Here is a 14,910-nt window from a genome sequence, read left to right as displayed (position 1 = left end):
TTTTTCTCTTACTCAAACAAATGGGATTTCTCTGTTTACTCCCCTTCTACAGATCATGCAAATGAGCTCAAAGTGACTAATTCAGTTTAATGTATTAATATTAATTCTGGAGCTTATTGTTGCTTTTGTAGGAGCTGCTCTGTTTTTAAATACATAGGTGACCAAATGTTTTATTTTAGATAAGTACTTTAAAAAAAATTGGCCCAGAGTCTTTTTGAATTATAATTTTATTTTTCCATCATGTACTCCAGCCTTTCAAGATCACAATGCCTGGAAAGGATAAAGCAATGATCTCATCCATTTCAGCACTTCATAGCCATTTCAGTGTTAAAGAGCCATAACCTTCTCTCTTAAGGAGTGTGTACTACTTTAACATATTAATCTAAAATGATGGACTTTCTTAAGACACACTCACAAAATAGATCCAGATGTATTATTAAATACCAATGATACAAAAAAATGCAAAAGTGGTTTATAGTATGTATGCAGGAAAATACTTAAATACATACATTGCTGTCTTTTCAATCCATCTGTAAGCTGTTGGTTCCAAACCACAGCAGTGCAAAGTGCACCTGTATGTAGACCATTGTTGAAAAGTGTATTTTCACCTGAGGGAAATGGGTTGTGCAGCCTACATAAACTAAAGAACTTTACATCCAGAGAAGCCTCAGAGCCGCATGACAGCAGCCAACTCTGACCTGGTTTGGACAGACAGGAAAAACCCACTCTCTAAAAAGTGTGAGCTAGGTGATAAGTAGTTTGTATTTCTCATTAGCAAGATGATGGGAGAGATGAGGATAGGGAACAAAGTGCTGATGTGATGTGGGACTGTTGGTTACTTTAAGGAAATATAAATGAACATGAAGTTTGCAGTGTAAGTAATGGATGCTGATGGAAATCTGGCAGCTCTGAGGATATTCAGAGGAGCTCAATACCTCAGAAACCCACTAATATATTATCAAAATGATCCTGTGAACCTCTCCAACTCCAAGCCATCCCAGACTATTAATGACCTGTGACACAGAGTACAGTTACCTGTGACAGATACCTTCAGTCTCCTCCGTGGGTTGGAGGCAGATCTCTGTACCATGGAGCACTACATCACACTGGCTCTGTGGCAGCGACACTGGTGCCTGGCCCCTTCCCTTCCTGCATGTGCCCGTCAGGTGAAGGTCATTTCTCCGTAGATGAGCAGCACAGCCAGACTTTTTGCCCGGCTGTGTTTGCCCTGCCAGTAAACAAAATACTTGACTGCCTGTGAGTGTTCACACTGCATCAGGCAGCTTAACAGACACAAAAAGTGATAGCACTGGAATGAGATGACACCGTCTATTAAACAGCGTAACATTTCTGCTCAAGGCCATTTGAATGACACGCTGTTAGGGTTTAAATAACTGCCTAAATGTTGCAATACTGAGCCGTCTCTGAAATCCAGTGGTTCTACAGTTTTGATTCAAAGCTTTATGGAAAAGATTTTTGCATTTGTTTATTTTAAGATAACTTTCTCAGGCTTCATAAAGGGTTTTTGCTCTTATATGGCTTCACTTTTTTTTGTGTGTGCGTGCTCATGTGTGTGTGTGTGTGTTTCAAAAACTAACATACAAGAGGCTTTCAGGGGCAATACTATAGGCCTGATGCTGCATGGAAAAAAAATAAAAATAAAATAAATTATGATTAATCCATTTTAATCCTGCTGGTGTTAATTCCAGTCAGAGTTTGCAGACATGTATCTGGGCATGTAGAATTGCATGGGATTACAGTTATGTGTACTAATATTTAAGGCCCTTGCTGTTGCTATGACATTTTTATTCCAACGCAGGATTCTTTTGGGGCTGATTTTTCTGTTCAGTACAAAAGTTAAGCCTCTGGTTTCTGGGCTTTTCTGGGTTGTGTTAGGTCTGCTGAGGTTTGTCCTTCCTTATACCAGTCCCAGGCTTGGGGGGATTTTTGTCGTAATTTGTTCTATATCTTGTATTTTTGCATAGTCACATCTTGATTAACAGACCCTCCCCCCACACACCTTCAGTAATAGAACCACTGCACTATAGCCCTAAATGTTATAGGAGTGAACAATACAATTTTTAAAAAGAGCATTTTAAATCCATGGAAACTACTACAGCTGCTTGCCTGTCCTGCTCGTTGAAGTACAAATGATCAAAAAACCCCACAAAGATGCAGGAGAGACAAAAGTTAGTGGTTTATGTCTTCAAATTTGATAAAGTAATTGGTGCTGAAAATGGAAAGTGGCAAATTCCATTCACAAATACATTCATCTCCAGTCATCCTGGATCTATTTGAATGATAGAAAAAAATTGACATTGAGATAGCAGCTGAGCAAACTCTAAATATTTAGGAGTCAAATAAAAAGATGTTTTATTTTCTAAAGATAACAGCTAACTGGGTCAAAATAAATATGATACCTGACTCATCTGAGTATAGCTTTAATCATATGCACAAATTTGGGAAAGGCAAATAATTGCATGATTTTCATGAAGGAAAGACTCTAAGAGTCCTAATAATATACTTATGCATGGCCTGATAAATAAAGGCTCGGAAAATTCAGGGACTGTGCTTGGTTTTTTTCAGCTGTTTATTGGTGTATAGATCGTGTCTCCAAGAGACTTACGGGGAAAAAACAATTCTTTCTTATCTGTTTATGATACTTGTATCTTATTCCTATATTCAAGTCCTTGACCTACTCAAAGCAATAATGAATTCTAATAACCTAAAATTCTTTAAGAAAAACAAACTCGATTTTTATTGCTGTAACTTCAAGTGCATATTAATATTACCTGGAAAAAAATAATAAAAGGATACTTGAAATACAAACACTGTAAAGTTTAGATCAGGCTGTAAGTTATGTAAAATTACTCAACACATTAATGAGAAAGAGAAATAGTATATTAATTCTTTCTATTACTAGTGCATTTCAAGAGTCTCTTTTAGGATATTTTATGCAAAATACTAGGCAATATCTGATGGAGCACTGTAGTTCACAAATACCTTAGGAGCTAAATTGCAGTTTCTCCTACCCCAGTTTTTTTCGGAGAGGACACCAAAGTTATGCAGGGCAACCTCTCCACAGGTAGTTCCTCTTCAGCTGTGTAGATAATATCCATTCTGTTTCAAACCTGCAAAGGATTTCATAAAATAATAGCTTTTTTTTTTTTTAAGATTGAGACTCTAAAGTTTTATATTTTAACATTTTTTCCCACTAGCTTCAATCTCGTAATTTATTCGAAATAAAAAAAATGAAGATAGAAGATTTTAAAAAGAAATTGAGGCATTTTGGTTAGTAAACAAACATATTTATAGCTCACAGGTGTACAATGCATCTAATATCTCTGGCAGAATTTCAGGGCTTAGTGGTTTGTTTCTACTATTCTGAAGATTTTCTTTCTGCTGCTCCTATACACAGAACAGAAATCTTTGTCCCATACCACACTACTCAGCTTCCTACATAGACACCATGGAAAGGCACAGAAAGGGATGGGATTTTCTTATTATGTGGTGTTTGAATTAATACGCACACCTGCTGGCAACTTTTAAAAGACATATTGCTATATGTTCTGTTCACCATAGCAACATAAACAAAAATCAAAGTAAAAATAGTTTTCAAGGACATCTCCCAGAAACACTGGATGTTTTTTATCGCTCTGAATTTTGATATGCATGGTTACTGGATTGTCTGTCATCTGTGCCAAGTACATTTACACATAAAGCAGGCAAGGTCATTTAATCTTATCTATTTCTAATTAGCGCTGAACTATAAGAACCGTGGACTTTTGGAGGGCCTTCTGTCTGCCAGATTCCTAGGTGAACCTGAAACCTCTGGTTTAACCTCTGGTTAAACTGGTTAAACACAGTGCTTAATCTCGAAAAAACAATTAGTTAGTTTATTTTAATATTGAATAACAGTCTTTTTTTAACAAGTGGAAAAATACTAAGAGACTTGATCCTTACTAATCTCCCTATTAACTATTTCTTTGTCAACACAAAAGAGTTCTATGAGTTGGAATAAGTGTTTCTCCCGGCTTGTACCTGTGTCTGAAGGCTGTCAGATAAGTTTATCTCCTCAACTTTTGGATTTCCTATCACCTGGTTGACCTGAACTGGTTGGATCTCCCTGAAAACCCAGTGCTCTGGATCATCCCCGTGATCTCCTCTCCGTAATTCTGTGGCAGCTTTGATCTCTGCCAGTCCTGCAGGATCCATGCTGCCACCATGCAGAACTACCTCTGTGGGCAGAAATGCCACTCTGTGGGGAAAGAAACTGTGTGGGCATCCCTTGGTATAGGTAGGAAAGAAAGGAGGGACCTTTGTCCCTAAAGATGCTACCCTGGACTGCTGATAGTGGTCAGTGCAACATGAGCCATGGGTGTACATTCTCTGTGACATGAAAAAATGTTGTTTGCATGAAGTGAGAAAGTAGAAACTTTTAACTTTGCAGCCCTGGTTTTAAATTAATGCCTCTTTTAGAAGAGAGCTGTGTAATTTCATCTATTTTAAAGCACAATTTTACATGCTGAATATTGTTTAACAATGCTGAATGCAAGAGCTATCATTGCCACTTAAATGTGTTGTGGAAGACATGAACATACATTTGTTTGTATAATGCAGCCTTGGTTGTTATTGTGGCCTTGACCACATCCTATTTGAAAAGGTCAGTGCTTGTCATACGTCTCATTGCAAGCAAGGCCAGAGTTCTTATCAATCTGTTCTGTGAGGACTGAGCTGTTGCCAGGTTTGTTGGATGGTTTCAGGTTGTTATAATTGTACTTAGCCTAGTGTTGATATCAGTGTTAAAATTACTGTGTTATATACATGTTTTTTTTGTTGCTGTTGGAAGATTTGAAAATAGTGCATCTTTTTTTTTTAATTATCTCCATTTTATGCTGACATAAATGGGGTAGGCATGTATACAGATATGTATCTATGAATATATTTTATGTAAATATATATGTATAAAAGTATACTTTGGAGATTGAGACAAAATTACCAATTAGTTTTTGAAAACTAAGGTTACTTATTATATAAATATTTTTGCTTTAGATAATTTAATCAACAGCATATTGAAAAGTTAAATCACTGTATGGAAATTTGCATTTTTCTGAATAAGTTAAGGGTCCAAAATGGAATATGTAAAGTCTTTATATCATCATAACCATATAGGCATTTACTATGGTATCACTGGTGTTTTGAATGAAAAGAATTGAAAGAAAAACCTTTTTATTAATAAGATATTTGGATGTACCTGTCTGTGTGTATATATGTTATGTTATGTGATTTGTGATTACATGCAAAGGGAGTATTTTTATGTCTCATTGCCATATTTTTGGATGCTTGAAATGAGATAGTAGATTCGATTGTATGAACAGCTTATTGTAGTTGTGAACAATATTCAGATTAAATAAGTATCCTTTCCAGATTTTTTAGAGTATTGCAAATCCTCTTAGTACTCATACCTTCAGAAAATTGGATAATGGATTTGAGATGTTTGCCTTTAGACCCATCAAATTACAAATGCTGTCCATTAGATGAAATTCCTTCTGAACTGCAGAGAATCCAGACGTGACTCCTCAGATCACATCATTCTGGGCAGGCACTACAGCAGGCAGAGAGGAGTGATAGCCCCTGCCTCCATTTAACTCATTGGTTCCTCTGTGCATTAAAAAGAAGTATCTCTGAAGGCACAGTTTGATCTTAGTACATTCATAGTCCATTAGGACTTTCAAAGCCTCTGTCACTTTAGTAAAGGCTTTCATGGTAACTTCATCTCTCTGGACATGTGTGTGTGTACGTGCATTCATGCTTTCTAGAAAAGATACTGTAAAATTCCTTAATCTATTATATTTATAGTGAACTAAAACAAGTGAAGCTTTTCCAAAAAAGAGAAGCAATTCTGATTTCATGTCTTTCCTGTGATAACTACTTTCTCACATATGACGTAATGTAACTGCAAGCTTTCTAATGCTGTTGAAGTGAAACCCATGAAATGAGGAGGTTGGCTCTAAAATCTTAGTTTAAATGTTTTTATTCTTTATGGGGAAGTTGATATGGGAACTTCTGAGTTTCCCTCTGGTTCTCTGCAAGCTGCTTATAACCACACAGGAGAGAATTCACAAATAAACCTTGTGATTTTCAGATAATCACTCTCTTCCATAAGCTGAGCCCTTCAATAAAATACCAAATGTCAGAAGACTCTCAATAAAGTCAAGAAAGTTAGAAATGTTGACATATGCAATAACTGAAATGCTGCTCTGTATGTGTGTTGCCCTTACTTAATATAGTAGGAAATCTCTGTGGGGGTTGTTGGTTTGGACATACATATGTACAGCTTATTCATCTCTAAGAAAATTTCCCACAAGGCTAACATGTGATTCTGTTTTCTCAATTTGTTGCTTCATCTTACCATCCCTAAAGCATTTTTTCCTTAGAAATGCTGTTTTACTGAGGTTTTTTGCAGAGTAAACCTATTCTGAAATAGACATCAATGTTACATTAAGGATTTTCTTAAATAAGTCTATGCTTTTGTGTTCTGATTCTTTTGTCCAGTAATCTTCCCATAAGGGGAAGATTGTATATGTTAAATTCTGAACTGAGACTGATGCTCTGTCTGAAGTGTATTGTCATTGAAAACAAAGTTTCTAAAAGTTGTACACCTGTCTCAAATTTGTTGTGTTTCTGGTTACCTGCAGGTACTTGCCTATATAGCAAGACAAAGGAGACGTTTCTTTCACAAATTACAACTTTCCAGTTTCTAAAACTTGTCTTCAATGTACAAAGCTTTTGAAAAGCCTTTTATCTTGCAGATATTTGTAAGCCATTATGATCTCTTTCTCTGAAGAAATTCTAATGGCAAAAAACAAGGGATGTTTGTTTTGAGGAAAAGCACAGATAAAGAGGCAAGAAGTGGTTTAACAAAAGCAAGTCTGAGACAAGTTGTTTCAGTCCCAGGCTCAGACAAGTGGTTATGCTCCCTAACCTCCCCATGATTAAACTTATATGATTTGAACAGAACTAGTAATTTTAAGGACATAAAAATAATACTTTGTTTCTTTGGAGGTGAAACCTTACTAGTAAAACAAGAAAAAGCCATAGCATTCTTTGATTTTTGTGACACACTGTTTTGCAACTTGAAATTACAAAGTCTGAAGAAAATAGTAATGTAAAGCAAAAAGTGACATCTCAATGAAAGTTAACTTTTTCATATTCCAAAGTTCGAATCCAACCATTCTGACAGATCTTGACCAGTAATGCTCTGTATTCTCAGAAAGTCCCTCCATTTTCACTTGCTCTTAATATTGGCCTCAAAGTTTCAAATTGTCGCTTCATTAAGATCCTGCTCAGATACACAGAAGTCCCGATTGTCCACAAGAGACTTGCTGAATGGATCTACTTGATAATATCGAATCAGAAAATGTTTCTCCCATCTCAGAAAAGCAAGCAGTGCATGTGTGGGCCAACAGCAAATTAGAGTGTTTCCACTAAATGAGAGCATCACTTGAGTGTATTGATGAGGTTCAAAAGAGCTTCTGTACTCCCTCCTCCCCTCAGATTCTCAGTGGGGTGTTAAACTTGGCATTACAGTGGCTAGGGTAATTTGCAGAGTCTGAAGATCCGTTCCACTGACTTAATTTAAATTACAGTGTTACTATAAAAGCATAACCCATTCTGGACCAATGTTTTTCTGATACATCTCAGAAATGGTAGGTCAGAAAAAAAATGTGTAGCACAGGCCACTGTTACAGGTCAGAATTTAACCTAATTATTGTGAAATAGCTGCTCGAATTGCGTGTTGAAACAGATATAACTGTATTTGTACAACAGCAACTTAAATGATGACTCTTTCATGGGTGTTTTTCTGCTTTGTTTAAGACATTTTCATTTTTGTTTTGTAGCCAAGCACCAAGACGTACTCACAGAGTGGCAGGCACTCCGTGTCAGTGGAGGTTCAAATGCAGCGGCAGCGGCAGGAAGAAAGAGAGAGTTTCCAACAAGCTCAGCGGCAGTACAGCTCATTACCCAGGTATGGCAACTGTCTCGAACTATTCTGTGCACATGAGCCTGGAGCTAATTTCATTTGTGAAGGAAAATGTCGTACTTAGTGCAGACACTTTTGTTTAGCATTGATATAAGGTGGAATGTATTCACTGTGGAAGAGGCATAAAATTTCTTAAGTGAGAGCATGTGGTAGCTGTTTATTTTAGGAGAATTGCTTCAGAGCTGATTTCAGGGGGATCTGATGGCACTCAGCACCCAATAGAATTGAGACATTAGAACAAAACTATTCTTTGTGGGACACCATCCAGTTTAATTTTCTGCTATTACAGAAGTCTCCTGAGCATGACATGAGTTGTCCCCTTTTGACATGTCAAATGATTTCTTTTTCTGTTGCCTAAGTCCTTACTGGGCAGAAATTCTATTTTTGTGATACTAACGCAAAGGGAAAAGTAAAAGGAAAAAAACTTTTGAGTCCTCCAACAAAAGAATATGGAACTGAGAAAATTATCCAAAAATTCAGGGGCCTTCAGGTTTACAGTATATACATTTCCTTTGAGTTACCAGGTCATTAGCAATGGAATGCTGAAAATTAATACATTTTTTTGTCTGAATAAACCTATATTTTTAAAAAAACTTAATTTTTTTTTTTAATTAGTTGTTTGGGCAAAATGTCTTTTACTCGATATTTAATTTTAAGAATTAATAGAAGTTTAGTCAACTTGTATTTCAAATTAACTCTATAGTTGAGCATTATGCAAATAGTCTTTGCATTTTGAAGTATCAGCAGCAATGGTTGAATGGAGAATAATTTACACTGGAGGTTGGTGTCAAATTGCTTTCCAACAAGGTTGTATTATTTTTGTGGCTCTGTGGAAATAGTGTGGAAAAAAATTTGTTGTGACAAGATGTGTTTTACCAGATACATTATAACTCCTTTTTTTTGGAAATAAATACAAACCTCATAGCAAAGTTATCTAATCATTCTATCTTGCCAACATCTTTGAAAATAAAACAGTTTCAGATTTTTAAATGCTTTAACACCTTTCAGTGTAGAATTTTTCTGTTAAGTTTGGAAGGTGGGAAAGGGAAATGCAAAATTACTGTGTTTTCTGAGATGGTTAGTTTCTCATTTCTTCTGATCTCTGCCTTCCTTCTGAAGTGACCACTCCTATTAATGCCATATTGTTTCTCCTGAGAAACTCTTTCAGTTCTGCAAGCCCCAGCAATGCACTGGTGGAGTGAAAGGATACAGACACTAGTTCCAGTTTTAAGTTGGGAGGTTTATCTTCAGTTTTAAAATGGTGATTTTTAAAACTCACTTTCCCTGTTCTCAATCATTGGTAGCATTTAAAAGTTGGAAGTCAGTTGCAATGAAGCTCCAGTGACAGAAATTAATAACTCTGAGGAGAAAAATCTACAAGAAATATGGAAAATAGATCATAGAAATGCTTGATTTGAAAAGAGTTTCTGAGAACTTTACTCAATGTTGTCTTCAACATGAGAAGTGCCTGGCAAGCTAGCAATGCATGTTACTGAGTAATTAATGATAATTTAATGGTATTTCAGCTGTGCTGAGAGCAGACAGAATTACAGGACCTCAGGCTAAAGTTCAGCACTGTAAATACCACGATACTCCTATAAAAAGCTGGGGCATCCAGTTCTCCAGCTTTACAAACTGTTCCTAACTCTGTGACTGATCTTTAAAGAAATTTTACTATTACTTTGAAATTTAGGTCCCAAGCTTAATGTTGCAAACATGGCTTTGTAATGATTAAAGTGGCTGGCTTCATTCTTGAGCTTGGTTGCCTTTCATCTTGCATAGTCTCTAGGAGCCTCCTTTTTTTTCCTCTTTGCACATTCAAATCTTTAGTACTGAAGGCAAATAAACTCTTGAGTCAATTTTAAAGGATCTTCCCAGAAAGACAGGGAAAGTGAGCCAACTCATTTTGAACAAGTACCAAAAAACAGTCAGTAAATTAAATCAGTTCAACTAGTCATCCTCTTGTCCCATGTGAAACTGTAAAAGCAAGGTTTAACTCCACGTTAATTTTCTACTAGTTACAATTTATCTTGCTCTAGATCAGAAACCTGACAGTTTCGTAGCCTACAGAGGTTTGTTCAATGTGCTCTTGTTCCAGGGAATGATAAAACATGACTCAGAAACCTTGTTTCTTTGGCAGTGTTGGATATGAGAATACCAATAACAGCTATAAAAATTTGCGTAAGAATTTACATTGTAATTTGTTCTGTAATAATTTACATTCATCCTGCATAACATTTTTCATCTAGAGATCTCAAAATTGGTTATAAAATAAGGTGGATATGGTAATTCCAAATTATATTTGTAGAAGGAAGATTGTGAAAACATTAGGTAACTTTTTACTTTTACTAATGGTAGAAAAATTCTTCAGGTCTCCTGTCTCTCCACTGCATATTCGTTGGCTGAGGCCACGTCATCATATGTGTTGACATGAAAAACCAAACCATATATAAACAATTAAATGATTTTCTTATTGATTTATGTCACAGTATATTTTGTTTTATTGCTTGATTCTCATACACTAATTTTAATCTCATAGTGGATATCTCTTTTACTGCAGCTCAAAATTATTTTACTTTATCATCACCTGTCTTATTTTAAATTCATACAGTCATCTAGCAGCTTGATAGTAAATTAAAGTTATTTCAAAACCATAATCTGTCTTCAAAATAATGTGATGATTTATTGTGAAAAGAGATAAGAATTGGTAATTCCTATGTGTATTTGGCTTATTTATCTGCACCCTGGAGCCAAAAAATGAACAAAAATGGTTATCTATGATTTTTCTTTTATGAAAACTATAGTAGACTGGGAAACAGTCCTGATAGCATGAAATTCCTTAGTTCTGGAAATGGGAGGAAGAACCTGTGTAACTACCTATCCGCAAAGAGCTTTATCTTCTGACTTGTGCAGTGTTAGAGAACAAGTGTTTTAAGGATCTGCCCACTGCATTTTTAATCAAGTGTGAGTCTAGATTCAAATCTTTCATGAGTGACTTTACAAGTGCTGGCTGTTATCTGGCTTCTTTGGAAGCACAGCAACATGTATGGTCTTTCCTAGTCTGCAACTGAATTGCAGCACATTTTTCTTGAGAACATGAGGGTAATTGTAGCACTGGATGGGTTTTCACAGCATATTCCTCCTGTAGAGAACTAGAAATATAGTTCAACTCTCTAGAAAATGCTCTCCTTAAGAAAAGATGTCTCTTTGGGGCAGGAGAGAATGTGATTTCTGGAGAATGCAATAATGGGGGGAAAATTGATGGCATTGCAGAAGCACCCTTCTTTCCAGTGATTGTTGTCAATAACAGTTAAAGGGGAACCAGAACATTTTTCTTAAAAGTCTCTTTCATTTTTTGTTTCAGGCAAAGCAGAAAAAATGCCAGTTCTGTATCTCAAGACTCCTGGGACCAGAGTTATTCCCCTGGAGAAGGTTTCCAGACTGCGAAGGAAAATCCCAGATATTCCAGCTACCAGGGATCGAGGAATGGCTATATGGGGGGACATGGCTTTAATGCCAGGGTGATGCTAGAAACACAAGAACTGCTCCGTCAAGAGCAGAGGCGGAAAGAACAACAACTGAAAAAAAAAACTTCTTCTGAAGGGCCTAGCAACTATGACTCATATAAGAAAATTCAGGACCCTAATTATACCCCTCCTAAAGGTCCTTTCAGACAAGATGTACCGCCTTCACCATCTCAGGTAGCGAGGCTGAACAGATTGCAAACACCAGAAAAGGGAAGACCATTTTATTCTTGAGGTGAAGAAAATGAAGATCAACTTTCCATGCAATAAGGAACATTTTCATATAAAGACTTATATTTTGAAAACTTTTTAAACTGATGGTACTAAGGAATATATCCGTTGTCTATTTCAGTGCCTTTGAAAATATGGGCAAAGCGCTGGTGGGCCTTATGTCTTTGCCATTCTGTCCTGAGTGTTGAATTCATGGAAGGACCTTCCACCATTTGACAATCATAGCGGAAATGTGCTCCTGCGTTCTGAGTCCTGTAGCCCAGTCCAATAGTTGTCAATGGCTTTTTGCTAGGATTTGTTGTAATGTCTTTTACTTTGCAGTGACTTATTACACCAACATGAAGCTTTATGGCATAAAATGAATGAATTTGAGGTTGAAGGAAACATTGACATGTCCTTTTTTTATTTCTCTTGGTTCAGGAAGAGGGTTACATATTGCTTTTGAGTGGATAAGGCTTAGCACTACTCTGGATCGCAGTCAGAGTTCTGGTATGTTTTATGGTGGAGTCATTACCAGTCTTTGTTGATCAATATTTAAGTGTCTATATGCTGAAAAACTATCCTTCTCCTATTATGCACATATGCACTCTTTTTTTTTCTCTCTCTCCCCACTCTGAGCTCATTAAAAAAGCCTTTACCCTGACTCATGAGGAAAACAATATTAAGCTTTCAGTTATCCTGACCATCTTGTTACAATTGCCTTATAATCTTAATACACAGTCCATTACAAATGAAATAACTAGAGAGAGATTATTTATACAGTCACAAACAAAACAAGTATATTTTACTATTCTATTAAAGATGGGAAATTTTGAACAAACATACAACTGAGTTCTGCTTTGCTTTTCTTCTAAATTAATTTGGTCATATGACACTTGTATTTAGGAAGAGAACAAGGGAAGGTGTCATCCCATGGTTATCTGATATACAGTTGTCCTTGGGCAAATTTTGGAGGTACCTTAAAGCAAGAGCAAAGAAATCAAAGGTTTTCTTTGGATCAAAACACTATAAAGAAAAGAATTTCTTCTTCTTAGAATTCATGAAGCTTTGTGGACAATTTTCTTTGTGCTTCCATATATTGTATTGTTTCATTGTGATGCTACATTAAAAACAAACCTTTAAGTATATGAATGAGAGATAAGTGGAGACAAACTGTTACACATCATCCTGAAAACATGTCAGTATCCAAAAATAACTAAAGCAAAAAAGATTGCTCTAGCAGTGAGTAATATTTGAATGTGCATATGGGATATGAGAATTTCTTTTGCAGCAGCTGTTTTTATGTTTGTTGGTCTTAACTTCATGTATTGTAAAAAGTATAGTTGGGTTGCTGAAGTGCCTGCAAATCCTGATGTGAAAAGGCTTGAGAATGGATCTCAGCATATTGTGTACAAAAAGGAAAGAGAGAAAGCAGGAAAAAAAATCATGTATTGCGTGATTAAAAAAAAAAAAGCCTATTTTTTTTTACTGGCACATTTTATTTTTGCGCCAATTTGTTTCTAGAATATATGTGAAATATCAGCACACATATGTGTCTTTTATGCCTGTTTGTTAACAGTTTTTTTGTTAATAATGTACTCCATGTTTAAAAGTTCTTATTAGTGTAAGCACAGTGACATTAGATGACAATAGCTCTTTTACGCAGAATTTACAAAACTGTGTAAAATGGCTTTTCATGTACATATGAAATTCAGAATAAAAGGCTGTTTCCATCCTTGTCTTGGTATTGCCTGTAGACCCCTATAAGAACTGCTGCATACATTGAGTTTAAAAAATACTTAACAGATGTTATGTTATACTATTCCTAATGGTTTGCGTGTGTCTTTCTGTGAGTGCGTATAAACATCAGAAAAAAGAAAAGAAAAAAGATTTACAGCCCAGCTGAACACCTGAAGACTATCCTCAGAGGCAAAAACCACATAGTTTAAAGTCTTGTGTTATTTTAGGCCATACCTATGACATTTCAAAGGCACATTTTTAAGACTAACCTCTGAGGCAAAAATCTTCCATGCTGTAGCATGGAGTCCTCTCCCCAAGGAGAGCACTGTCAGAAGGGTACCTGCTGCGCTCCGGCCAAATCCAGGCATGGAAGACCCCTCTACACTGTGTGTGTCTTTTGGGCTCTGATGGGAGCCCTTCACAGGAATGTTGACATGGTGAAAAATGGGAGAAGGCAGATTTATGAATAAAGCAATATTTACAGTGCCAGTGATACTCTGTTTCCCCCATTAGTATTGGAGCTGAGTCTGGTTTTCTCCCTCTTCCCCTCATTCCTCCTTTTGTTGGTTACTGCAGGAATGTCAATCATGATTCTGTGTATGCATGACATCAAGGTGTTGCCATGGCAATAATAGTGTCAAATTATTCACTGTGACTTTAGTGTGGGATCTCAAGGGGAAGAATAGCAGGAGATGTAAGATGGACAGGAAGCTTGCAGTGCCCAAAGACAGTAAAGGTTGGATTTTGCAGAAGATCTAAATTGTAGTGGCTTGCATTGCGAGTAGAGAAATAATTGCATTTGCAGTTTTGCAGGCCTTACTGCCTTATCTCCTGACTGCATTCCCAGATTACATAGTTTGATGTATGGATTTATTTGTACAGGCAAATAATTGCAAGCACTAAAAAAATGCATCCACAGGAATGGAAAACAGGTTGAAGTCCTTTTCAAAACAAGGCCTTTGATAAACTGTTGTAGGAAAAAGGGCGTGTGTTTGGAAAAGTATGACGTACAGGATGTTTTATGTGTGAGAATGGCATATGTTAAAGTTTACCCTTCTATGAAACTCCTCTTCAAGGTGTTAACAATTTGCCATAATTAGATGTGTTCATGAAAGAAGGCAGATGTTCTCTTTGGGCCGTGTCTGTGTTATGTTAGTAAAGAATAAGGTCTTTTTCTGGCTTCATCATCCTGTCTTCTTCCTGACATAGCATAGACAGGATTTCTAATATTAACTCCCTTAAGTTGCAAAGGGCGATAAGGAAGTGGGAGGGAGATATTTTAATAGAAAATGACCTTTAGTTCTGCGTAGTGAATAAATTCAAAAGTTAATTGAGCTAACGACATTACTGCAGTAATTTGTTTGTGGACGCATTACCATTATGAGATTAACT

The 14,910-nt window shown here is 36.3% G+C and overlaps 1 protein-coding gene across 11 annotated transcripts in view; it reads left to right on the top strand.

The window, feature by feature from the left end:
* The window catches only part of PARD3 (par-3 family cell polarity regulator), a 432,225-nt gene extending 418,625 nt beyond the window's left edge, over window positions 1-13,600 (top strand). For all 11 annotated transcript variants that reach the window (XM_029961730.1, XM_029961733.1, XM_029961729.1 and 8 more), the window contains 2 exons: window positions 7,902-8,029; window positions 11,409-13,600. In XM_029961730.1, the coding sequence (XP_029817590.1) occupies window positions 7,902-8,029; window positions 11,409-11,802 (522 nt within the window). In that variant the 3' untranslated portion in view covers window positions 11,803-13,600. The remainder of the gene's footprint in view (window positions 1-7,901; window positions 8,030-11,408) is intronic.
* The last annotated feature ends 1,310 nt before the right edge of the window (window positions 13,601-14,910 follow it).

Source organism: Manacus vitellinus, unplaced genomic scaffold (genome assembly GCF_001715985.3).
Source record: "Manacus vitellinus isolate BGI_N305 unplaced genomic scaffold, ASM171598v3 scaffold_3_pilon, whole genome shotgun sequence".
In the NCBI taxonomy this organism is placed as follows: Eukaryota; Metazoa; Chordata; class Aves; order Passeriformes; family Pipridae; genus Manacus; species Manacus vitellinus.
Note: the sequence above shows the minus strand (reverse complement) of the source record. Positions and strands in the feature narration are given on the sequence as shown.